We start from the raw sequence: 26,684 nt of genomic DNA on the forward strand, positions 1-26,684 counted from the left end.
TGATCGTAGAACAGGCAATACACCAAGTTTGAACTCGCGGCTGTGTGTAATTGTAAAGAAGCTTGAGGGATGAAACAAAGCTATTCTTGCTATGGATTGCCATCAACAACCTCACAGCGTTTAGCAAATCCATGTATCCCTAAAGAAACTACTATATAGATATAGATGTCCATGAGCAACCCCCTTCCTCAGTGCCCCGTGCAGAATCGCCTTGTCGCAAAAAAATTTACTGTGGCGAGTGAAAACACTAGAAGACCAAAGAATCCGGAGACAGCACTCCAGAGAAACCGCCCGAGTACAACCCAAGTCTCCAGTGCCAGATAAAATCTGCCAAGTAATATGATACTGTGGCTATAGAATAAACATTAGGGTGTTTCATTTTTTCCACTTTCAAAATTAAAAATGTTCGGGTTTGCGTATGATGGGATTTTGGACACTTATTTGAAAAATGTAATTTTTATTCTATTATGACGTCATTTAGATGTGGCACCGCGTGGTCGAAATTCATGTGGGGCTAAAATTGGGGGATTTCCGTACCTCGGTAACGGAACATGGTAGAGAGACGAAATTGGTGTCAAAATGCGCAAAAGGGCCGCTTTCCTATACCTTCATTGCCGTATCTTCCCCGCAAAGCAAATTATATCGAAAAAACGATATTTCGCATGCACAAGGTGTTGCTGTAAGTTCAAATTTTCCGTCAGTAGAGCTGTTGCTGCAAATTTACCTTGCATTACTGCTACAAAGCTAAGAAAAGGAAAAATAATGAAAGTTGAGAGTGAGACCCATTTGGCTAACTTGGAAAGTTCCGACGAAGACGAAACAAGGGCCGCTTTCCCATACCTTCTTAAGAGACTTCATTGCCATATCTTCGCCGCAAAACGAATTATATCGAAAAAAACGTATTTTACAACTTATGATGCACGGTACTTGTTTTGCTCCTAAATAAGTATTTTCGTAACACTTTTTTAATGGTCACGAGGTAACTGTTCTATTGCAAACTTAGCAATTACAAAGCCGGGAATTTGCAGAGATAGATTGATACTGGTACGAAATCAATACTGTTAAACTTGCTGATGATGTCTACAGTTAATCTTGCAGTACTGTATATCTGAACGATGTTTTGCAAAACCGGCTCACATTTCTCGACGTTCTCATTTCTCTCATGCTATTGTCTGTATTAACTGATCGTTCTAATAACAAAATAACTCTTTAACAGCAAACAACGCTACTATAATAAGCACTATCGGCAGCAGTGGCCGAGTGGTTAGCGCGTTGGGCTCGCAGTCGAGAGCCTGCATGTTCGACTCCAGCCACCCGCACTTGCTGTTGTTTCTCTGGGCAAGAAACTTTACGATAATTGCCTCTACCAGTGATCGATTTCGAGTAATGGGTAGTACCAAATTTCAGTCATGAGTGGAGTAGACAACCGGAAACAGACACAAATAGCGCTCAAGTCCGCTTTCCGCAATGCAGGATAAAGATATGAAAAACAAACAAACACTATCATTCCATGTTGCACAAATCAGTGTCCAAACCACCATCATACGCAAATCCCAACGTTTTTAATTTCGAAAGTGTGGAAAAAATGAAACACCCTAATAAACATTGCTTTGAAATCACCTCCACGCGCAAGCTCAGGAGTGGGATTGAACTAACTGACAAAACGCTTCGGTGCTGTAGAAACCATGCCGCCATTTTGCAGCTTTTCTTCAACCCTTCTCGAAATATGACGTCCAAATAATTGAACACGACGGTTCCCGCAACATTAAAACAGAACCTAACTTTCACAACTAATAGCAATGATAACGCGTAGCACAAAAATGCAGCAGAAAGTGTTGTTTTATTCGTGTACAAAATTCATGTCATTTTCTAAGCAAAGAAAGTCTGACAGCAATATGTGTTGATAGAAGCACGGGACCTGGTAGTCATGCCGCGATGGAAGGGTCCATTTTGGGTTAAAACACCACATGACTGTACGAATGAAAATAGGCAATAGCTGTATTTATTTTGATATTCAAACACGGGTAAGTTCAGCGGCCTTTATCGTTGCATTGACAATTACACATCAATTTAACGTAGTGAAACATCAAATAGATGCAAAATTGATCAAGGATTCCACAAAAGCTAACCTGATATAGGACAGTTTTAGCCTAAATAAATTTGGATTTTTTTTTAATTCGGAAAGAATTTAATGAAATGAAAGCTTGGGGCAGCCCAAAAGTGTGCAGTGAATTCCCTATACAGTTCACAGAGAAAATGGTGCAATATAACTTTAAGTGTATAAAAAGTTTTTGCTATTCAACCTCCATGCTTTACATTTCATTGAAGATTCTCACAAGACGAAGGCAGCTTTTCTCGTCTTTGAGCAAATTTCCTAACTGCTGCGTCATGAATTGCCACTGTTTTGCAGCCTTCGCAATAACTTAATAAATATTGAAAAATAAAAAAGCACAGTGTTAGTAACATTGACAACTTTTAAATAGGGAATACTGTTGCATATTTGAGGTGACAACCAAAATTTTGTTATTTTTACGTAAAATAGAGTAAAAAGAACGAAATTTTCTATCTTGACGCTAACAACAGTTATTTTTTTTTAGGACAATAATAATTTGTGCAAAATCCTTCCTTGAGTTACAGATCTTTTTTCAAAAATGGATAAAAACTACTCGCGCGATAGAGATGTAAGCACGTACGGCAAGATTCTCAAAAATATTATAAAAATAAGTGTTTCTCCTATTTTGGACATACGCAAGGTGATGTACTACTTTCGTTTGTTTTTTTTTACATTGACTCAACGTCTTTGAACGCTGGTAATCGTGACAAAAGTAACTTTGTTATTTTAGAAAGCGACGTTACGCAGCACGTAAAACTTGACGCAAGATATTGCGTCATGTGTTAAGTTAAAACATGAAAACTCACGCAAAAGCAGCGTTTTGACGCTACAATCTTGCAAGGGTGATAATATTACAGTGTAACATGGCGATGATTTAAAAATTATTCAGATGATTATCTTAGATGAATTTGAGGCGTTAAAAGCGATTCTCACATTTTTTCGTGAAAAAAAGGGGATAAAATTGGAGAGTTAATGCAACACGGCTTCTAAAGCAAACTAATTTTGTTTGTTGGGTTCAAATGCATCGCGCGTTATGATCTTGCGTCGCTAACTTTGTTCAAGAACCACCGATTCGTCTTACGTAAATATTGTAAACGCACGCGCAACAGTTTATCAAACACGAATCAATTCGTGGTCGTGCTACATTGTTAAACATGCAGCACATAAACTACTGTGTTAAAATCACCTTAACCCCTAAATATATTACTCTTTTAACAGTTATCTATAAGAAAAGTCCAATAAACAGGACTCTGATGCACTCAAGAAAGGCAGCATATGATATAGCATCCACACTTGCTAACTTTACTACTTCACCGACAGTTATCATAGCAGTGAGAAATAAATTATTAACCAGCTAGCAAAATCCGTCCTTTTTAAATTGATTCAAAGTCCACAGACATAAAACCAATGTACAAAAGACGATTATATTAGCTGGGTATCTAAAATGACACTGTGCTTTCGTTATTAAGTTGGTAGAAATGCGACAGGCTGCAAAAATAATGATGGTCCAACTTCAAAAAAAATCAGTCCTTTTACGATCACCCAACTTGGGGATAAATGATAGAAGAGCAAATTTTTTTCAGCAGACTAGCAGCAGTTTTGATCTGTGGCAATTTTTAACGTGGCTTTTAATTTGTATTTTTTGCTTCAAATCCGTTTTCGAAAGCAAACAAAAAGGTTTAAATACTTTTCCTAAATTATGTAAGTTGGACAAACATGAATGAAAAAGTGAGCAAATGTTGACAGAAATTGATTCCTATCAAAACAGTACTTTTTTCGTCAGACGTGAAATAATATCAATTCAAATGCCACTTATGAACGACATCGCAAAAAAAAAGAAAATGAGTCGTAAATTTGTCGTAACGTTAATTCAAAATTCAATGATGACATAGCAAATGTGTCACCACTTTCTACTCAGACAACGCAAAATGACTAACAGCAGCGGTTTTTACGTTGATTTAACATACAAGAAGGTTGATATAACGCAAAAACAACAGTTTTTTTTCATATGAAGCACCATTGTTTAATAATTTTGTAAACTGCCTCTCAATTCCCTACTCTTCACTGCACGGGCCGACAAAGCAATTTGATAACGGTAATGTAATGTTGAATTATTGTAATATTCCAACTTCAAGATTAACTAGCTGTGGACCTACTTTCATTGATAGAATGAGTTGATATTATCATAATTCAACGTTATATTACCGTAAGTATAAAAAGTGGCGGGTTTTAGAAATTGGTTATTGCCATCAGACGTCATAGAACAATGACCCTGCCAGCAAAAGTAACCGTTTTTACATTTAGACGTTGAAGCGATGTCAAAAAGATAATTTTTCCTATCAAGGAAATAACAGAAACCCAACAACAGAAAGTTTTTGACAAAAATTCGAAGTTTTTACTTTTTAGGCTTTTTAATGATCATCCGGGAATTGATCATAAAGTTACTTAAAAAGCAGAGTTCAATTCTATACAAAAACTTTAAGTTGTCACTTTCTAGTTGGTTGTTTCAATAAGCAGCACACACGTCATGTGCTGACAACACCAACAACACACAATTTTGAAAGATTTAAACGTAAACTTACGTTGGAAAACACGAAATGCCCATTTCTTTAACGAATATTACGGCACAGCCATGTGGTAAGGGCCAGGTCAAATGCACTTCTTTGCCAATTCTTGGCTATTGTATGAATGTTGTCGATATGTACAAACGCGAGGGACGTGGCAAACAAATTTGTCTTTTGCGTCGGAATGACGTCACTTGAGGCTCATTTGACGCAAAACCATAAATTTGTTGGCAAGATGAAAGCAATTCAAAGCAAACACAAGACAGGCTAGCTTGTAACCTGAAATCTTTTCCAAACAAAGTTACCCTCTTTCATCGCTTTGCCGGATGTTGATGCGATGTAAAAGGGTAAATTTAGTTTTTAAGGATATCTTTCAACATCGTATCGCAACTTGAACTTCAAACGATCATGTGATGTCAGGTTAAAAGCTAGCCTTTCTTCAAACTGGTCTAACGTTGATATTCAATCAACGTGAAAAACATCAACATCGTTGTGTCGCCAACTACAAAAAAATAACACTACAAGAGCAGACGACCTGGCAACAAGACAAAGTTTCGATTCTCAATGTTAATTTTGGTTAATACTTGCACCAGGCAGACCACTCTTGGCTAAAGCTTCTGTACAAGCCCATGCAGCAAAATCCGTCATGCATTGATTCAACGTCTACAGATGTTGAATCAATGTAAAGATGACGAATTTTGCTGTCTGGGAGGGTTCGATACAGTCGCACACCCAGCCCAAAATCAGTCTTTCTTTACATTGATTAAAAGCCTGTGGGCGGAACATCAACGTAAAAAACGATCGATTTGCTACCTGGGCAAGCGTTGGTCACAAATTTCAAACTTTTAGTTGACTCAACGTGAAAATACAACAAATCAAGGTCCAGTTTTCTAGAAAATTTTAAGTGTATCTGATTCTTTTCGCGAATCAAAATTATGGGAAACAGTAATTTTGCTCGCTCTTATAAATTCGAAAACATCTATAACTGAATTTAATAAACTTGTTTTGAATTATCAACTATGGCGTTAACTATCATAGAACGATTAGCTAATTATTCGCTGATTAATTTTTTCGTCTCAGATACTTCGATCATGGGTGTCATGGTGGTTATTTACAATTCGACAGTGATGGTGGTTAGTTGCCAAACCAGTCTGGACCAGATCCACCAGCGTTTCCATAGGAGCCACCGTAGTCGTTGCCACGGTAGAATGCAGGCATTCCCCAGCCGCCGCCAGCTCTAAACAACGAACATTATAGGGGTAGTAAAACAAATGGAGTTTTAGGATCAGATATCTACGCAAATGTACGTCGCTTATTTCAAAGAGCGAGTTCGAGATAAATCCCTCTGAGCACTATTTGAATATGTGTGGGCTGTGAGCACAGTTTTCTGAAGATGACTTTTAAGGTGATTTACTTAAAAGGTTCAATATGAGTATTACAATTTTTTCCAGCTTTTTTCAAGATCGTAAGGCTGATTTTAAGCAACAAATAAGTAACTCGAGAAACACACGCTACCACAATGAGGTACCGGTAGTTAAGTTATTCACGTTACTAACCTGTTATGAGCCGGGGGAGGATGCTGTCCGCCGGCCGTTCCTCTGTTTCCGCGGTTGTGCTGCTGTCTGTAATCACGTGATCCAAAACCTGTCGAGAACCGCTTGCCTTGTCCTCTCGGGCGCCCTTTCTGGTGAGTCAAGGCGAGAGTTTCCAGCCACTGGGGGACTTCCTGGTTCGCTTCAATCAAGAGATCGACCAGATCTTTCACGATGTTTTCATTTTTCGAGTTGAAAAAGGAAGTGGCCAAACCTGAAGAGCAATTGTATGGACAATATTAAACGTCAGAAAAAGTTTGGTTTGCACAAGTTCAAATATATTTCAATTTTCAACTATCACCTTCCTTGAAACAACTTGAGTACAAAAATACAGGAGAGGGTCGTTTGCGACTACAGTTTATTCTTTAAAAGTAGCAATAAGAAGGAAGCGTCCGCATTCACTGTGCAGAAATTTCATTAGGTAGTTTTTAATTTGAAAAAAGTTGACAAAAACAACATTTAAAAAGGTGCAAGCACTTCAAGTTTTGAAGCTCGAAAAACAGCCGGGATCGATCACCAGTGAACACAGAAATGAGCACAAAACACGAGTAGATATTGTCGCAAAAAACGCCAGTGACCCACCGATGTTGCCGACTCTGCCGGTACGACCGATGCGATGAACGTATTCGTCGATATCGCTCGGTAGGTCAAAGTTGATCACGTGACGAACGTTTGGAATGTCGAGACCACGAGCAGCAACCTGAGTGAAAAATGAGCTATGAGTGCATTGTTTGTGTGTTAAATGTTAAATACTTCTTGTTCATTGTTGTCATCCAAATTCAGTTTTGTCTCCACCTGTGGGGAAGGCCGATTCAGCAATAAAGGTGAAAAATGAGGAAAGACGATTCACTTGGGCTCATAAGATCAACCAAACCTATTTTAACATGCGCCATTCAAGAAGACACCGTTCTTGGAATCGACACCTTGTCACGGCTTGACCTTATTTATCGAAGTAGCCTACTCAACGAAATCGTGAAGCAGCTGTTATCACAGTTATAAAACGTTGCTGTGTGATTGTCATACAGTTTTAAAATGAGAAATAAAACAAAGGACTCACCGCTGTTGCAACAAGGATGGGGAATGATCCGGTACGGAACGCCAACAGGGCTTCCTCGCGCTCTCGCTGGGACCGGTCGCCATGGATACTGGTCGATTTGTAGTTTCTGAGAATATTCGAAACATGTTGAAACTAAATATCAAGAGCAGCATTCATTCAATTAAGCTGACATGACCCAGTGAGCAATTTATTCAACATCTAGATTTTGAAAAAACTCGCAAAAATTCAGGAAGACTTACAATACAGACGTATTTCTTGAATAAAACATTTTTTGTCATACAAAGTGTCGTTAATGAAAATTTTGTTGGCCTGTTCTTTGGAAGAAAGTCAGTTTGTATTTTTTTCTTAATTCTGTGGCATATACCATGGATTAGCAGATAGTTTACGAAAGATTATGTCTTTCAAAGGGTGTTAATCCAAGTGCATCAATCAGTTCTTTCGTTAATCTTAAGAATGAAATTAATAAGATATTGCTCGATTTAAGAAACCCTACCTCGAGTACAGATAGTCATCCAGGGCGTCTGCTCCCTTCTTTGTCTCAGTGAAAATCAAAGTCAAGGACTTCGAATCTAAAACAGTCCAGGAAGTTTAAAATCGTGCATAAAAATACTACCATTAAACAAGTTTCAGTAGAAACAGGCAAAGAACTTAAAAGTTATTTTTTCAAATCCCAGAAGGCCTACCCGTCGCGTTGACAAGATCCAAAAGAAACTTGTGTTTTTCTTCCTCATCCACCCAGACCACCTTCTGAGTGATGTTGGTGGATGTCGATCCAACTCTTCCCACAGCAAGGAAAATATAATTGTCCAAGAAGTCGCGAGCTAGGATCTGAATCTCCTTGGGAAAGGTTGCACTGAACATCAGAGTTCGTCGCTTTCCTGCCAGTACAGAATTGACTCTGTATTGTTAATATGAATACAACGTCTCTCCATAATCGGGCAACATTGGACAAGCCAGACAGGCCCAGTGGCGTGAGTTTGACTAAAATTTTAAATCCATGTCCATTGCTTAGTTGTTTTTAGATTTATTATCATACCATCCTCGAATCATGTTCAACTCCTTAACAGTTTCAAATTACAAAGTCTCTCTTTATTGATTGGTTGATTCTGGAATTTTTTCCTGTTACTCAACAAAAAATATAATAATATCATTTTTAAAGTCATCAAATGTGTATCACCTTTGGCGGTCATGTCGCTCTGCTCTACGATTCTTCGGATCTGGGGTTCAAAACCCATGTCCAGCATTCTGTCGGCTTCGTCAAGAACCACAAACCTATAAACACAAATCATTCAAAGTCTGCTTCGGATGTCTCTACCTTGAATGATGTCTTTCACCACAAGCAAGACACAAGTGATGCGCAGTTGTTGAAGAAACAATTTAATCTCAGTAAATAAAATTTCAGTTGAAACGATGCAAAAAACACCTGCATATGAACATAAAATTCGATGCCTTCACATTTTTACAGCACTTAAATTCGTTGATTTTTTTTCGGAGCCATTTAAAATGCTGTGATCTTTTGACCTAATTAAGAGATTTGCCAAGTTTCAAGTCTGCAACTTTTGTTGTTCCGGAAAAAGTGGCCCATGAAATAAGCCATCAAGCTTTTGGACGCACAAAAATTGGTTTCATGTCAGAAGAGCACAAACAACTCGCATGCTGTTGTACGAATTGAAACAGAATAGTAAATCAAGAACACCTGATGTGGTTTAGCCCAATCTTCCCGCGCTCGATGAAGTCAACCAATCGTCCTGGAGTAGCCACCAAGATGTGACAACCACGATCAAGATCTCGCATCTGCGCTCCAACATCAGCTCCTCCATAGACAACGCATGGTCGGACATGAGAGCGGTAAGAGAACTTACGAGCCTCATCATAAATCTGGTAACATATATAAATAAAGTTTTATTAAAAACAGAGAGAGACTGTTCTAACTAAATTACTTTAATTAAAGTTTTATTGTTACATAATAGATATAATGAAACAGTGACGTCGTGTCTGCAGTTATGTAATGCTCTTGGTTCGCCAACTGAGCACTCTGCCAGCAGAAACATTGCTGTTGCATTGCGCATAGCTCACCGCCTCTGATAGTTTAAGCACTCTGGCAAGGCGGGTGAAAGGATCCAAATGTGGTTCCTTGCGTACCACAAATGGAAAAATTACCACGTGGAATTACTTATATAGTAATAAGGTGTTTAAGTCTATTGTACGTTCACTGCACTGATGAGACCTTAAGATCGAAACAGTGACGTCCTGTCTACAGTAATGTAATTATTTACATTTATTATACTGTATATAATTTATTGATAGAAGTTTTTCAGAACTGATAGATGAATGGTACGAACATCTGATTGGCCCAAAGATCATCGGTTCAACGTTCACCGAGAAGACGTGGCTGTACCTTGTAAAACCACTTCAAACAAATCAACAAACACATTAACTATTGGATATGTCCTCACAAACTGCTAATTATTGTGAAGAAAACTTAACATGTGATTTCATGACCTCAAGTGTTATTCAGATGACGCTTAAAGCAACGAATATCCAGACCTAATTATAGTCAAATGAGGCAATTGGCTCAGTGCGGTGACTATAAAGTCTCACCTACCCGTCGAGTTTAGATGATTTTTTTACAGTAACCATATAAAAGCATTGATTCAACAGAATACGCTTAATCTACACAATAATCTATGTGAAAAAGTAATAATGGGTAGGCTACCTGAGAAGCCAGTTCTCGAGTTGGAGAGAGAACCAATGCCAATGGAAACAGCTTTCGTCTGCCTCTCTGGTAGCATGTTGAGGCCTTATGAGACTCGCCAGGTCCTTCACTGTAGAGTCGTGACAAGACAGGCAAAAGGAATGCAGCTGTCTTGCCAGAGCCTGATTGAAATGAATATGTGATAACATGTAGTGCAATTAGACCGAGAGCCTACGACAGAAGATTTCACCCCATAAGGTACAAAAGGTTTGAGCCCTTGAAGTTACTGGGGTCAACCATGTCACTCACAAAAAGTATGGAAGATTGACCGCACCGGGTGGATCTGGACCCTAGAGCCCCCTAAAAAGCCCAAAAAGGGGGTTAATTTCACCCCATAAGGTACATGGACCAAACTTGGTGAAAACGAAGTTCTATGTCAGGACATCACAAAAATATCAAATCTAACAATATTTTCGAGTGGAAAGGTGATGTAAGACTCCCCCCAAAGTGACCCCCCAGGGGGTTAATTTCACCCCATAAGGTACATGGACCAAAGTTGGTCAAAACGAAGTCTTATGTCAGGACATCACAAAAATATCAAATCTAACAATATTTTCGGGTGGAAAGGTGATGTAAGATGCCTTCAAAGTGACTTCCCTTAATGTGACCCCCTCGGAAGGTTTATTCCACCCCATAAGGTACATGGACCAAACTTGGTCAAAATGAAGTCTTATGTCAGGACATCACAAAAATATCAAATCTAACAATATTTTCGGGTGGAAAGGTGGTGTAAGATGACTTCAAAGTGACTTTCCTTAATGTGACCCCCTCGGAAGGTGTATTTCACCCCGTAAAGTACATGGACCAAACTTGGTCAAAACGAAGTCTTATGTCAGGACATCACAAAAATATCAAATCTAACAATATTTTCGGGTGGAAAGGTGATGTAAGATGTCATCAAAGTGACCCCCAGAGGGTTTATTTCACCATAGAGTACATGGACCAAACGTGGTCAAAACGAAGTCTTCTAGGGCACCACAAAATATCAAATCTAACAATACTCTCAGTTGGAAAGGTGATAAAAGACCTACCCAAAAGTGAATCTCCTCCTATAGTTTAATTTACTTCATCCCTTTCTCGAACCAACCTTGGTGTAACGAAAGTGCTATGCCAGGATAGTACGAATGGATTAAATTTAAAAATATTTTTATATAGGTTTTGATGAAATACATTCACAAGCTGTCCCATGATGCATGAAATGGAACTATAGCCTACTTTACAAAAAGTTTTTGTATAAATCATATTAAGTCAATCGAAAAAAGGCAACAGGACATGACAATACATGGCTTTGTAACACCAAAAACAGAAAGTACGTAAGAAGCATATAGGCTACAGTAGCCAGAAAATTGATCCAAGATCTTGATACCACCACTAAATGTGGACTTAATCGAACAACTGACTATCCAAATCAAAACGTTTCGAAATGAATCATTTGGAACGTTAATTTAGGCAGTAATGAACATTTTCCAGCTGCTACAATAAATAACCTAATAAACCCAATGTAGTAAATTTTTGTTTAATGCCATTTGCTTCATGTCTCCAATCAGTTATTGTAACTGTTCATTCATAAACAGAGATTGTTTGTGTAAATGTAAACGGTAACTCAATTGGTTAGCGCGTCACTTCTGGAACGAAGAAGCTTCAAGATCAATAGCGGCGCTGGTTCGACTCTCGGGGTGTGCGCTTGAGCAACGCACGTTAAGGGCTGCTCTCCATTCAGCGGCATCTAATGGATGGAATAATTCCCCGACAACAAGCCTTCAACAATCGGAAACTTCACTCTGTCAATCTCGGTGACCGGGCCTGCGCCAGTGATTCAAAGCCTCTACAAGTATGCGAAACTGCCAGGATTAAGCTCTGCAAGAAGCTTTCCCAGTCCGAGGATAAAGATTCAATCAATCAATCAATCACTGGTGTCGCTTTTACTTTCTTCGTCTTATTCTTCAGATTCATACAATTCTCCTGTTATATACAGAGAAATAAAGACTGTACGAAACAATTGCTATTATGCACTACAGATATGCGTAACATACAATAGTAATTTTATTATCTTTTACAGACGTCTATTTTTCTTCGAATAATGCAACATTGCAACTTACTATTAACTGGAAAAAGTTCAACATTTATTTGTTATTTAGTGCACCCAGGCATTTTTCTCAAGATTGCAGAAACTATTGGTTATAGGTTCCTAAAACGAAACTTTACAGCCAGTTATTGGCTAATGTTTACAGTAAGAAAGTAAACGACTGATAGACCAGGAGAAAGTTTTATATTTATAAAGGGTAACCCAAGCGACATCCAATGCTGTTTACCTTCTTCTTGACTTTCCTGGATGAGATCAGATTCCACGCAGAGACATCTAAAGATGCTTTATACCTTTACCTTCAAACCACACCACTTTATAAGAACCTCCTTCTTCTTTCCAGCCATACTCTAGCAGCAACGTTGCTGCTTGTTCACTTCTAGTTGAAGATAACCACCATCTTGTGATGAGATGTGTGCGCCTTGTCTTCTGGAGAAGTACTCGTAAACAAAGTGGTAGAGTACTACTATCTACAGTAGCTTCTGGTATGCATGATATCCTTTCATTTTCTTTTTTGGGTTTGTAGCCGTCTAAAAACATTTGTAAACGGACTTCGTTGACATAACTAATTTTCTTGTTTTTGTACATGTTACACACAAAGTTCTCTATGGCGATGATAGTGTCTTCACTAATTTCTTTGTCGTGTCCGAGTTGGCTAAAAGCTGCCTGCGCTTCGTGGTTTCCTTGGAGTAATTTCAGCGGCCGCACTTTCCCTTTCCTGCTAAATGACGAGGTGTAATCAGAATCTGTAAAGGCATGATATGCAGGTAAACACTTGCAAATCGTCACTCCAAGTGCGGTAGGCCTATGCAGCTGGTTGATGTTGATGTACCGCTGCGTGTTATTGCTTTGCAAGCCAGCTTCTATCCATATCTTTAATGAAGGATCAAAAGTTCCATAGCAACCTAAGCCAATTACAAGACAGTCAGTGTCAGACGTGCGGATAACCACATTGCTTGGGGCTGGTACATCGCAGACAGCTTGCTTTATCTCTGTATATAACAGGAGAATTGTATGAATCTGAAGAATAAGATGAAGAAAGTGAAAGCGACAGCAGTGACAATGAAGAATAAAGAAACGACCGTTTACATTTACACGAACAATCTCTGTTTATGAATGAACAGTTACGATAACTGATTGGAGACATGAAGCAAATGGCATTAAATAAAAATTTACTGCATTGGGTTTATTAGGTTATTTATTGTAGCAGCTGGAAAATGTTCATTACTGCCTAAATTAACGTTCCAAATGATTCATTTCGAAACGTTTTGATTTGGATAGTCAGCTGTTCGATTAAGTCCACATTTAGTGGTGGTATCAAGATCTTGGATCAATTTTCTGGCTACTGTAGCCTATATGCTTCTTGTGTACTTTCTGTTTTTGGTGTTACAAAGCCATGTATTGTCATGTCCTGTTGCCTTTTTTCGATTGACTTAATATGATTTATACAAAAACTTTTTGTAAAGTAGGCTATAGTTCCATTTCATGCATCATGGGACAGCTTGTGAATGTATTTCATCAAAACCTATATAAAAATATTTTTAAATTTAATCCATTCGTACTGTCCTGGCATAGCACTTTCGTTACACCAAGGTTGGTTCGAGAAAGGGATGAAGTAAATTAAACTATAGGAGGAGATTCACTTTTGGGTAGGTCTTTTATCACCTTTCCAACTGAGAGTATTGTTAGATTTGATATTTTGTGGTGCCCTAGAAGACTTCGTTTTGACCACGTTTGGTCCATGTACTCTATGGTGAAATAAACCCTCTGGGGGTCACTTTGATGACATCTTACATCACCTTTCCACCCGAAAATATTGTTAGATTTGATATTTTTGTGATGTCCTGACATAAGACTTCGTTTTGACCAAGTTTGGTCCATGTACTTTATGGGGTGAAATACACCTTCCGAGGGGGTCACATTAAGGAAAGTCACATTGAAGTCATCTTACATCACCTTTCCACCCGAAAATATTGTTAGATTTGATATTTTTGTGATGTCCTGACATAAGACTTCATTTTGACCAAGTTTGGTCCATGTACCTTATGGGGTGGAATAAACCTTCCGAGGGGGTCACATTAAGGGAAGTCACTTTGAAGGCATCTTACATCACCTTTCCACCCGAAAATATTGTTAGATTTGATATTTTTGTGATGTCCTGACATAAGACTTCGTTTTGACCAACTTTGGTCCATGTACCTTATGGGGTGAAATTAACCCCCTGGGGGGTCACTTTGGGGGGAGTCTTACATCACCTTTCCACTCGAAAATATTGTTAGATTTGATATTTTTGTGATGTCCTGACATAGAACTTCGTTTTCACCAAGTTTGGTCCATGTACCTTATGGGGTGAAATTAACCCCCTTTTTGGGCTTTTTAGGGGGCTCTAGGGTCCAGATCCACCCGGTGCGGTCAATCTTCCATACTTTTTGTGAGTGACATGGTTGACCCCAGTAACTTCAAGGGGTCAAACCTTTTGTACCTTATGGGGTGAAATCTTCTGTCGTAGGCTCCCAGACTAAATGTAAAGTTGAGATATGGACAGGATAATAAAATGTTTCTGATGTTGTGGAGATTTAATCAGGTAAGAAAAACTTGACTAGTGGACTGGAATACGGGATGTGGAACGTTACACCGCATCATAATTCATAAATAACACAAAGAACATCGACCTATCAAGCCATTGAAAATGAGGAACTACAACATTTAACACTTTTTTTAATCGTAACTGTTGTTTGTACGTTTCACTCACTTTGCCTGTAAATCAATCAAAAGACAAAGCCCTAAAGCAACGCCCAAAAGTTGATATTGATTTTAGGTATGGTGGCAATGAGACCACACATGAGAACTTTGAACTCCGAGTAGATAAAAAGAAAAAAATACCCTGATAGAGCGATTAATTCGAAGCCACGTTCGGCAAAAAAGGCAGCATTGTATCAAGGTACTAAGCTATCCGTTCCATGTTATTTATCCTAATTGTAGGTAACAATACCCTCTGTACTTTACATGTGACGTAGGTTGACCTGTAGTTAAACATTTGCACTAGAAAAATGGGATATGTTAACTTTAAGCAAAACGTACGTGAGCGATCAAAAGTTACAGATTGATAAGTGAAAGTACCATAGGCATCCCGAACTTTAATGAGCCTTGTAACTAGAGGTTTCCAGGCAATGGATTTAACGTTTTTTTGGATCTGATTGAAGTAGTGAATTCGAAAAACATAAAACTCACCAGTTTGAGCGCACGCCATCAAATCCCGCTTATTTGATATGATTGGAATCGCATATTTCTGCACCGGCGTTGGGACAGTGTATTTGCACAGTTCCAGGTTTTCATTGATAATTTCACCCAAATCCGCCTCTTTGAACTGGAAATAATCATAGAATGAATCTGTCACAATTCACTAAACATACTTGTTTCTTTCTGGTAGGTGTAGCTTCGGTCACCACAAAGTGTTGCACAAAAAAACTAGCTCATGTTTCGTAAGTCAGCAAGCCTGACTATATATAAATTATATATCGAGGATAGAACAGGCAATATTTGTCTACCTAGCACAGAACGGCATGATACTGAAACATACCAATCAAGTGAAGCTTCTAGTGCACTGTTAGTACCAAATTTGGGAGCAAGTCTTTTAGGCGCAGACAGTTAGGCGCCGGTCAAATAGGCGCGCTCACTGTGGCGTCTGGATATTTAGGTGCGGAGCACTGTGGCGCCCGTTCATTTAGGTGCTATTCCTAGTAAAGTCTGCAGATTGTATCAGCTTGGCAGGTAGGGCAATGCTTTTCACACAAAATGTTGTATTAAACAGAAAAAATGTCTTGGCTTCCGTGAGTGAAGCTGCTTTATCCGGAAATGCTTTTCATACAAAATGTTATATTGAACAGAAAATATATTGTATTTTAATGCGCGTGTTCGGCATTTATTTGTTGTTAGTCCAGGTTTGCGTTGGCGAAAGCTTTATCAATAAATTATTATTCAAGTTTCCGAACATGATTGAGTTCACTTTTAGTGAGTCAAATAATAACTACACTGAACATCAGTAAAAAATATACCGTAGCCTATATTCAAGCGGGTGGTAAGCTAGAGTGAAGAGTAACTTAGTTTTCCGTCAAAACCCCGACTAGGTTTAATAACGAGCAAAGTCGCACCATTATGCTTGCAACTTGTAGCCAGAGTTGATATGCCCTATAGAAATGTATTCATGTAGTAGAGCGTCGTCTCATACGTACTCGCCACACGACCAATCCATCCCGAGTTGAAGTAATTGCGAAAGATAACAGATTAAGTAAGGTTCCATCTGGCTGCAACCTGTGTTTAGGATGCACAGCAAATGTCCTGTGGAGATGTGCTAATATCAAGAGTAGTAGAGCGTTGTCTCGCACCTCATCTCCACACGCGCATTAACAAAACAACATATTTTTCTGTTCAATATAACATTTTGTGTGAAAAGCATTGCCCTACCTGCCAAGCTGATACAATCTGCAGACTTTACTAGAAATAGCACCTAAATTAACGGGCGCCACAGTGCTCCGCACCTAAATATCCAGACGCCACAGTGTGCGCGCCTATTTGACCGGCGCCTAACTGTCTGCGCCTAAAAGACGTGGACCCCCAAATTTTACTGGTATGTTTTCGTATTATGCTGTTTTGTGCAAGGCAGGCAAATGTTTTCAGTCCGCTGATAAAGCCAGTCTTGCTGACTGACTGTACAAACGTCGGAAATGAAGCTCGTTATCCCTTTAAGATCAACCTAATCTATGATTACCAGAATATTTGAATTTTCAAGAATATATTTGAATTACCAGAATGTTCAAGAATATTCTTGAAACGTAATGATCAATGTACTTGATTTTAACAAGAATTTTTCTTTGCATATGTTTTATATAAGCAATTGGTTTTCAGACCAAGAAAAAAGAAAAACATTTTTGAAGAGTACGTTAGAATCATAGAATTATGATCATTTAGTTCACTTCAAATTGAAAGATAATTTAAGACATATGATCTCTCTGAAATTTGTGTTATTGTCTTTTTGGACAATAGAATAATAACGAATTCAATTTGTCCCTGATTTATTTATCTTATGCTAAGTTGGTGGGCCGCTTCAACGATCAACCCATACAAGGTCAATCGGATAAGCATCAACAGAAACTAAACAAGGAACCAAGTCACTTGGAAACTGTTGTCTGGCGACAAGATTTGAAAATTTAGCATTATAGCAACGTCAAGCGATGCTGAAACACCGGAATTGCCAAATTATAACTGTGTGCTGCTCATTTGGCGATGTATTTGCTGAAGTGTACTGCTAAGAGGAACTCCAAAGTTCAACAAGTATTGACTTATCTGAGCGAGACTTTACACCAAACAGAAAATTGACCTTAAATTAGCCAATTAGATATCTTACGAATTGTATAAACTACAACAAACATCGACAGAATCAGTGAGGTCAGTTTCTGAAGGTTTTTGACTTCCTAAGTCTTTACCGGTTGATAATATACGGTATATTCCCTCTCTACTCAATACTGATGTCAAGCAATTTCACAAAAATACCAAATTAGATACTCCGCTAATCATAAGGATGGAACAACACATACACTGTGGATAGATTCCGGCACATCTTCTCCCGTGGCCTCCACTGGGATGTCTTCATACTTGTCAAAGTTTATTCCAGTGTTTGAGCCAGAGAACAACTGCCTAAAAATTAGATAAGCAAAAGGTTGAAAAATAAAATTAGTAACTTGGAAAGAGTGTGCTGTGATAATGAAACTCTTAATATACAGTAAGCTAGCTGATACATTTTTAAAGTTACCTGTTTAACTTTTTGTAACAAAACATTATCTTATTAACTCCATACTCCGTCTGCAGACGTTGAATCAATGTAAAAAACGCTTGATTTGCTCTCTGGGTCAGACAACAAAATCCTGCATTTTTACTGTTTGGGTAAGCCTATGTATTAGATTTAGCTTGCTTTAGCTTAACTTATTTTTTACAATCAGTTGTATAACGTAAGGGACAAGTCTTTAAAAAACAAGCCTTATCCTAATCGGCTATGTGATACGTTATCACCTACAGAGATTAATGAGTTTGTTTAGATTGAGAAAATGAAAATTAATGGCATTCTTTGGATTTCCACCGTCAAATGTATTTGAAAAATTGAAGTCTTTGCTCAAAAACCACAACAGGCAAAGATTTGTAAAATGTATTCCTGTGTTTGAAACGCATTGTTTCTTACTTTTCTAAACCTTCATCTCGGCCCAGTGGCTTGCTCCAATCAATCGTATCAGTGAAGGCATCACCACCGCCCTGCCGTTCATCCCATTTCTTAGCCAGCCTATCGTCTCCTTCGCGATGCTGCCCGTATCGACCACTGGTCGCTGTAATTCATTTGGTTATTAAAACAAAAGTCAAGCAACAATTCACTATTTAAAGAACTATTTAAAGTCAGCTTTTTCACAGCTGGCAAAATTTTTGCTGAAAATCAAATTATTTGTATGAAGTTTGAGATACTGGTGATCCATATATGACTAGCTTGATGGTACTCACCAGGCGCACCATCATCCAGTCTTGCCCATCGATCTGGGACTGCTTGTTGAGCTGCATCCCAGTATCCTCCAGCAGCTGATCCTAATTATTTTAAGATTGCCAATAGTTAAACCTCATTTTCTTTGGAAAATGCATTGCAATCATTTCCAATCATAGTATTTTCGTCATTGACATGCTCAGGACAACAGTACATCAGCAAATGAAAAAAACCTTGAAAGGTTTGAAGCATGTATGGACAGTGACTTTGACATCACAATCTGTACTAATCATACCATTTTTCAGTAATACGACAAAACATTAAAAAATTTATTCCAATTTTCCTCAAAAAATTAAAACTTTAATGGTAAAAGATCAATTAATAATTCCTTTAAAATGAGTGGTAATAACATGATGTAAAGGTTGAAGATTAATCAACAGCCTGACCATGTTATGCTGGTTTTAATGTTGTTTGTTACCTTGATTCCAACCCCCTCCTCCTCCTCCTCCTCGACGATCATTGTAACCCCCTCTCTGGTAATTGCGGTCACTGTAACCACCTCCACCAAAATACTGTTGTGGGGGAGGACGATAATTTCCTGTTAACAAAAAGGTTTGCTTAACAGACCAACTTGAAAAAAGGCACAACCCAAAGTTCTTATTGTTCTGCTGACCAAATTTAACAAAAAAAATTCCATCATGGTATGGTTTGATTGATTGATTTGAATTTTTATCCTCGGACTGAGAAAGCTTCTTGAAGAGCTTAATCCTGACAGTTTCGCATACTTGTAGAGGCTTTGAATCACTGATGCAGGCCCGGTCACCGAGATTGACAGAGTGAAGTTTCCGATTGTTGAATTCTTGTTACAGGGGAACTATTCCATCCATTAGATGCCGCTGAATGGAGAGCAGTCCTTAACGTGCGTTGCTCAAGCGCACACCCCGAGAGTCGAACCAGCGCCGCTTGATCTTGAAGCTTCTTCGTTCCAGAAGTGGTATATAATATATATAGTTGAAAATGTAAGGTATTAAATTTTGAGACAGAAAAACATCTAGTCATGCATATTATGACAGGAAGTTTTGGACAAATGTTTGTTGGTAATGAAACAACAATTTTCTCTCTTAAAAACGACTCAGTCGTTCACTGAAAACTATCATAAAAGTTCCAAGTTTGTTACAATAGTTAATATAATTGGAAGGCATAATTGCATGTACATCAGTTTATATACTTACTTGAGTCATTCTGGTAGCCGCGATCGTTAAACCGAGGTGGTGGTCCACCTGGTGCATCTCGCCCAACTCCATTGTGGTAACCCCCTCTTTGAGGGCCACCATATCCACTAGGAGGACCATTATGGGTCATTGGCCCTCCCATTGGAGGTCCACCCATTACAGGTCCATAGCGAATTTCTGCAAAATAAAAAAGTTTATTTAACCATGAATTACAGTTTAACAAATCATTTTTCTGTTTATAAATGGATGTTGATTGTATTTTTCTTTAACATGATGTATGTAATGGAAAAGTTGATTGTACTGCAATCAGCGTTGTTCAGTATCACTGTCAGCTCGATTTTAATCACTCTTTAGTTTTGGCAGATGGGTATGGGAAAAAAATGTGACATTCAATGAGGGCATGGGCTTCTTTACTCAGTGAACACTTCAAAGGAATGTCATGCTATGGTAGCCCACTAGGTTGGTATGCACTGCTCTACTACCAAGTACCAACATTGCAGTGTTAAAAAAAGCAACATGCAGGGAGTTAGAAAAAATGAACATCAAGAACAGATGGTGAATTTTTTTAGATGTACAAGACTATTTGAAATAAATCTACATGTCTGATCTAGGACAAACTAAGCAAAAAAACATGCTGAGTTGCTGACGCTACAAAACCCACATGTACAGTTACAGTCAACCCTCGATTTAACGGACAAATGCGGACCAGCAGCAGTCCGTTGCTGGAAAAAGTCCGTTAATCGAAAATACCGTACTCCCACTACTGTACAGTGTACAGTCAAGTACTCTGCTAGTCTGCTATAGCGTAGACCATCTGTCACCGCAAATTCTAGCTTTTGCTTGGAAAACACGTCTACGATAAAACACTACAGTACTTTGATGGAGAGATGTATTACGCGTACCAAACATGTTTATACTGCGCAGATGCTCACGCTTAATAAACCAAATACTGTACAGTACAACACAGTAGCAGTTTAAAGACACATGAAATGCGTTCCTTGTTTGTATTTTGTATAGCCTGCGCGACTACAGTACACAGGTACATTTACAGTACACAACTTAAATGTAGATTAATCTGAGTCAGAGATGATCATCAACTCATCATGTCCATCCTCCTAAACATCAACCTCAGAGATGGCGGGACGATGACTGCAGCATGGGGCATCATTGTTCAGATTTTCAGGGGCAGGTGGGATGCGTAAGAGAGATGGAGACGACACAGATGGGTTGGCTGGAGCACCATGTTGAACAGGGCAGCTAGGGGCAAAGAAGCTGTGGATTTTTGTCTGGCGACCCCCCATATGCTGTTCTTTGATGATATGCTCCCTGATCATCCTGAGCTTTCCATATTGGTGCGCCATCTCAGGTAGTTGGCTGTAGGCGGAGTAATCAATGAGGGCATCGATATAACTCCGTAGAGTTGACAACTTCACCTTGGGGACTTCAATCGCCTCTTCCTCGTCACTGCTTTCCTCATCTCCACCATCCACCACAGATGCCACTATGTCGGCCTCAGACATGAACTGATACCCTGGGTCCAGATCTAATTCGTCCAGCCAGTCTGTTATATCATCGATGGAGGTGGATACCTCCCCACCACGCTGCAACATTTGGAGAAAACCTCCTGCCTCTATTCCTTCAAAGTTGGCCTCTGAATCTTTGTCCTCTAAGATTTTCTTCCATGAATTTGCATGTCTTGCCACGCTGCTGCAAAGTTATAAATGGCTGAACGAATATTGTAATTTTTTATGTTGCTTAAGGTCCGCTGGCCCCTGGTGTCAACCTCAGCATCTGTTTCGTCCTCTACAATGACCAGGACCTCATCCAAGTAACGTCGGATGTAGCGCCTCTTCAAGGCGCTAATAACCCCCTGGTCCATTGGCTGTATAACTGATGTTGTATTAGGGGGCAGATAAAGGACCCTTATCTTGCCGTCAGCGCTTACAAGCTTCTCTTCACTAGGGTGCGCTGGGGCATTGTCGAGTATTAGAATCGCTCGTACATCATCAGGAGAAATCTTCAGCACTTCTTCTTGATATTTCCGAGTCGCAGGCACAAAATGCGAGAAAAACCAATCAGTGAATATTGCAGAGTTAAACCAAGCTTTCTTAGAGTTGTAGTAAACTACTGGCAGGTCACGCTCGACGTTTAATCCCTTAAAGGCCCGTGGTTTCTTCGATTTGCCCACCACGGCTAGCTTCAGTCGGTGAGTACCGGTGGCATTGGACCCGACCAGGACCGACAGCCTTTCCTTGCTTCTCTTCTTCCCCTTGGTCTTCTCCTCACCCTGACGGACTTGAGAACTCTTCGGGAGAGAACGCCAAAAAATTCCCGTCTCGTCTGCGTTATATACTTGAGATAGGGTGAGGCCTGCGTCACTAATCAGCTTTGTTAATTTTTTGCGAAAGGGGGCCACACTTGCCGTATCTGCATCACCAGCCTCGCCATGCAGAACCTCGTTAAATAATCCGTGGCGATTCCGGAATCGCCAAAGCCACCCACCACTGCCCTTAAAATCGGTTAAGCCAAGACTGGTAGCAAGTTTAGCAGAAGCTGCGATTTACTCTGTCCCACGCACATTCACTCCACTGGACCGTTGTTGAACGTACCACTTCATAACTGCTGCGTCCAAAGATTGTTCCTGACCCATCTTCATATGTTTTCTGTTGCTCACTTTACCACCCTTGGAAGACGCCGCATCAACACAATAAGACGTAGCGTATTTCAACAGCTTGTCCTTGCTCTTCTTAATGTCTGAGACTGTTTGTTTTTTGACACCATACTGATCGCAAACACTCGCAACGCTGGCCCCTTTTTCAAGCTTTTTGATCAGTTCTAGTTTCTGCATCACCGACAAGTTCACACGTTTACGTTTTTCATTTGGCTTAGACATAATGCACCGTACTAAACACAGGCAGGTTCTAACTGATTCTAAGGTGCACCGAATGAAGGCTCTTGCTAACAGAGTACAGAGTACGCTGACAGAGTACGCTGATAGATCACAATACGCTGGTATTTTTTTCAACTCAATAACTTACTTACGTGACAAGCACGTTTTAACGTTCGCGTTTTGTCGCTTCTACCCTTTTCTCGACCTTTGCTATGTTGACGTGTATTGTTTTGATATGATGGTCAGAAATAAAAAACAACTGAACTGAACTGAACTATTGTGACGTTGTTTTTAATCGTTTCACGCATTCACGCAAGTAGCCTGGTGAATTCCAAAACAATAAAAACCGTTCGTTTGGTACATTCTTTTACTCATAGATCTGCGCATATTGAGTCCGTTAAATCCGAAGTCCGTTAAATCGAAGTCCGTTAAATCGAGGGTAGACTGTATAACATTTTTGTTGGATAATATTGTTTTACCTCCATTGGGTCCAGTCATTGGTGCTCCTCCATAAGATGGAGGCATGTTCTGCATTTGAACAGGAGGAGAACCTCTTCCAATACTTTGGTTCCTCATATGCGGAGGAACATAACCAGCTGCAGGATTAAACCTGCCTGCAAATATATAAAAACCAATCAATTATAATGAGTATATAACTGCAAAACTGGTCAACCCTGATGTTTCAGGATGAAGATCAGGCTTTTTTGAAGCAAAATGAAGAGTGAATTAAAACATTGATTTTTTTTCTGCAATACACGATTTTTGAATCAAAGACCTTTCCTCTACACCAGAGGCAGATAGATGACCTCTCATTTTGATAGAACAGCCTTCGGCACATCACCATTTATTGTACACAGAACAGAATTATGCTGTCATGCAAATTGTAAACATCTTACTAACCTCCACTACCCCCACCACGTCCTGAGTTTATATCCAGACCAGCCATCTAAAAATCAAAGTCAATACACAGCTTGATGAATAACTAAAAATGAATCAAACAGAAAGTTGTATCAATCGTATTGAGCATTCACAATCACTAGAATGAAAGTTGAAAAGGCAAACAAGATTTCAATGAATAAAATTCTTTTATATGGTCTTCTTGCTTAGTTATGAGGCAGCAATTCAGTCAACATCTCCCAATTGTTGCAACCAGTGCAATGTCTTCAACTCTTCATATCAGGGTCTATGAGATTCACATGTTCTGCAGGTCGAAACACTGGACAGTGATTTATGGGGTCTGCTACTATTCGGTAGGGTGGAGTGAAAAAAGTTTTTTGTTTAAATAAAAAAAAACGGGGTTCTTAAATCCCGACAAATGACTTAAAACTTCATTAAAAATTGACTTTAGGGGGTTGCCCCCATTTTCCAGCCGGCAACCCCCCAATTTTTGCGTGTGAGGGGGTAAAATTGCCCATCTCGGCAACCACTGGTCGTAGAGTCATGATATATAGCTCAAAAGCTGCGAAAACATCATGTTTCTATCTGTCCTAAGAAGAACGTTTGCTCTATTTACAATACAAAACGAGTTATAGCCAAAAAAACAAAATATACACACATTTTTGTTAAAGTTCAGCATTTTTTCTGACAAATTGTGGTCTGTCATAAGTTTTTTGAAAAAAAAATCTGATATGTTGCACAAGATATAGTAACACACTGATAATACCGAAGATTGGGCCCATGATACAAAAATATTCACAACACAGTCCTTTTAACATCGGTTCAAAACATCACAATGAAGCACTCACATTAAGCATGATGTTAATTGCAGCAGTGCAAAAATATCACAAGTGTTTGGTGATGAACTTCAAAGAACTCATATTCATTTTGCAAAAAAAAGTTGCTTTGCCTGGTGTGACATGTTAACGACATGGCCGAGCGGAACTGCTCGTGGTTTTCAATACTGCAGCGGCAAAGCACGAGTTTGATTACGGCTGGAGGCAGATTGTGTTTGACATATATTTGGGTGGCTGGAGACTCGAAGAGTGGTAAACTCATTTCCCAGTCGCCCCCAAACTTACGTTTTTTCATAATTTTGTTGATTTGTAATTCCTCAGTTGAAATATTTCAAGTGTGAGCTTTGCTAATCCTAAAATGCTCTGTTTTTAAAATGACAATTCAGGCCTTCTGATGGCACAATAGTCACAAAAAAAAATTGAATAGGTATGTCAATTGAATTAAAACGACTTATTTAACCCTTTGAAGGTTGGGGGCGGGACTGTCAATTCAACTTTTTTGGATCAACAGTTGTATCTCTAAAACCACTGAGGCTGCGACTACGAGATTTCTTGACTTTTCCTAACTTTTATGCACCTCTATTGAGCTGAAATGTTGAGCAAATAAAGGTTATAAATTGAGAGATATAAGGCATTTCTCAGCACATCCTGAAATATTTCATATTCTATTGTTCAAAATTTTCCCACCAGCTGGATGAAAGTAATTAATTTGGCCCATGTCTCGTTAAGCCTAATTATTTCACAGCGTGAAGGGAATTGGCTGTATGTAAAATTATGTAAAAAAAAATTAATCACAACATTGCAATGCATGTTCATTACTTTACCAAAAAATAATGTGTAAACTCACGCTACAATTACAGTCATAAGTCACCTCAACATTTCAACGTATATGAGCAGTTCTAAAATTCACATAATTTTAATTTTCGGATATGCTCAGCGTGAATAATTTTACAAAGTGAATCCCAAATTTTGAAACCGTGCCTTAAAAAATAACAGAGATATCACTCCTAAAGCATAAGAAGAATCGACACTCGACAGCCCCCCCCCCCTCCCAAACTGAGCAAGACTCCAGGAACCCAACCTTCTTAGGGTTAAAATGCAAAGTGATCAAACGAATCTGTTAAAAATAAAACATTAACTTATCAATAACACATTAGCTTATTGAGAGTAAATAACTGCACTGTATGTTGCAAGCTGTAGTGTATAACGCCAAAATTTGAAAAAAAAATAGTAGCTTTATTGTTTTTTGGCTATAACTCGTTTTGTATTCACAATAGAGAAAACTTTCTTCTTAGGACAGATAGAAACATGATGTTTTCGCAGCTTTTGAGCTATATATCATGACTCTACGACCAGTGGTTGCCGAGATGGGCAATTTTACCCCCTCACGCGCAGAAATTGGGGGGTTGCCGGCTGGAAAATGGGGGCAACCCCCTAAAGTCAATTTTTAATGAAGTTTTAGGTCATTTGTCGGGATTTAAGAACCCCGTTTTTTTTTATTTAAACAAAAAACTTTTTTCACTCCACCCTACTATTCGGTGAGTCCGATTCGGTTAGATCCGATTTGGTGAGTCTGATCCTTAACCCCTAACCCTAAAACGGCAATGATAATTAGGCTACGGTACCCGATAATTTAAAAAAAAATCCCCCGTTAAGGGGTCGGACTCACCGAAACGGGCCATTCCGGATTTATGATGTGCTGTGCTGTTTGACATTCACCACAAACATAGGCTGGTGAATCACACAATCATTTTTATATCTGATACCACTATACAAGCAGCCCGTAATAATATATTCACTACACCTTGAGATAGCTCATGTTGTAATGTAAAACCATTTCTTACCTGTTGATCTAATGAAGGTCCATTTGTGTGAGCCATTTTTGTTTCTTTAATCAAATGAATATTAGATTAAATGATTATTTTTCCCTTAAATTTCCCTAAAAATTTAACACACCCGGTTTGATTAATAACGTGTAAATGTACTAAACTTCTACAGAGTGGTTATTTTTACCAGAAAGCATAACCATAGCCTCTGAAGCCATTGTCTAGCAATCACATGAGCATAAAATTGCTGACAACAACGAAAAAACATTGTTTTCAATAAACAGGTGGGCAAACTTTTTGACTTAATTATAACTAACCT

General features: G+C 38.9%; 1 protein-coding gene across 1 annotated transcript; it reads right to left on the bottom strand.

The window, feature by feature from the left end:
* Positions 1-1,823: 1,823 nt before the first annotated feature.
* Positions 1,824-26,480, bottom strand: LOC145772689 (ATP-dependent RNA helicase DDX3X-like). The gene is made up of 18 exons (XM_082584561.1): positions 26,384-26,480; positions 23,707-23,752; positions 23,286-23,420; positions 19,917-20,093; positions 19,163-19,282; positions 18,708-18,788; positions 18,397-18,538; positions 17,759-17,858; positions 15,396-15,531; positions 10,043-10,203; positions 9,023-9,204; positions 8,504-8,598; positions 8,010-8,204; positions 7,820-7,895; positions 7,327-7,432; positions 6,852-6,969; positions 6,234-6,483; positions 1,824-5,914 (listed from the first exon to the last, which is right to left on the bottom strand). The coding sequence occupies exons 1-18, from the start codon at positions 26,417-26,419 to the stop codon at positions 5,812-5,814; spliced, it is 2,259 nt and encodes a 752-aa protein (XP_082440687.1). The 5' UTR covers positions 26,420-26,480; the 3' UTR covers positions 1,824-5,811.
* Between the last annotated feature and the right edge of the window lie 204 nt (positions 26,481-26,684).

The sequence above is a fragment of the Aplidium turbinatum genome, chromosome 6 (assembly GCF_918807975.1).
Source record: "Aplidium turbinatum chromosome 6, kaAplTurb1.1, whole genome shotgun sequence".
Lineage (NCBI taxonomy): Eukaryota > Metazoa > Chordata > Ascidiacea > Aplousobranchia > Polyclinidae > Aplidium > Aplidium turbinatum.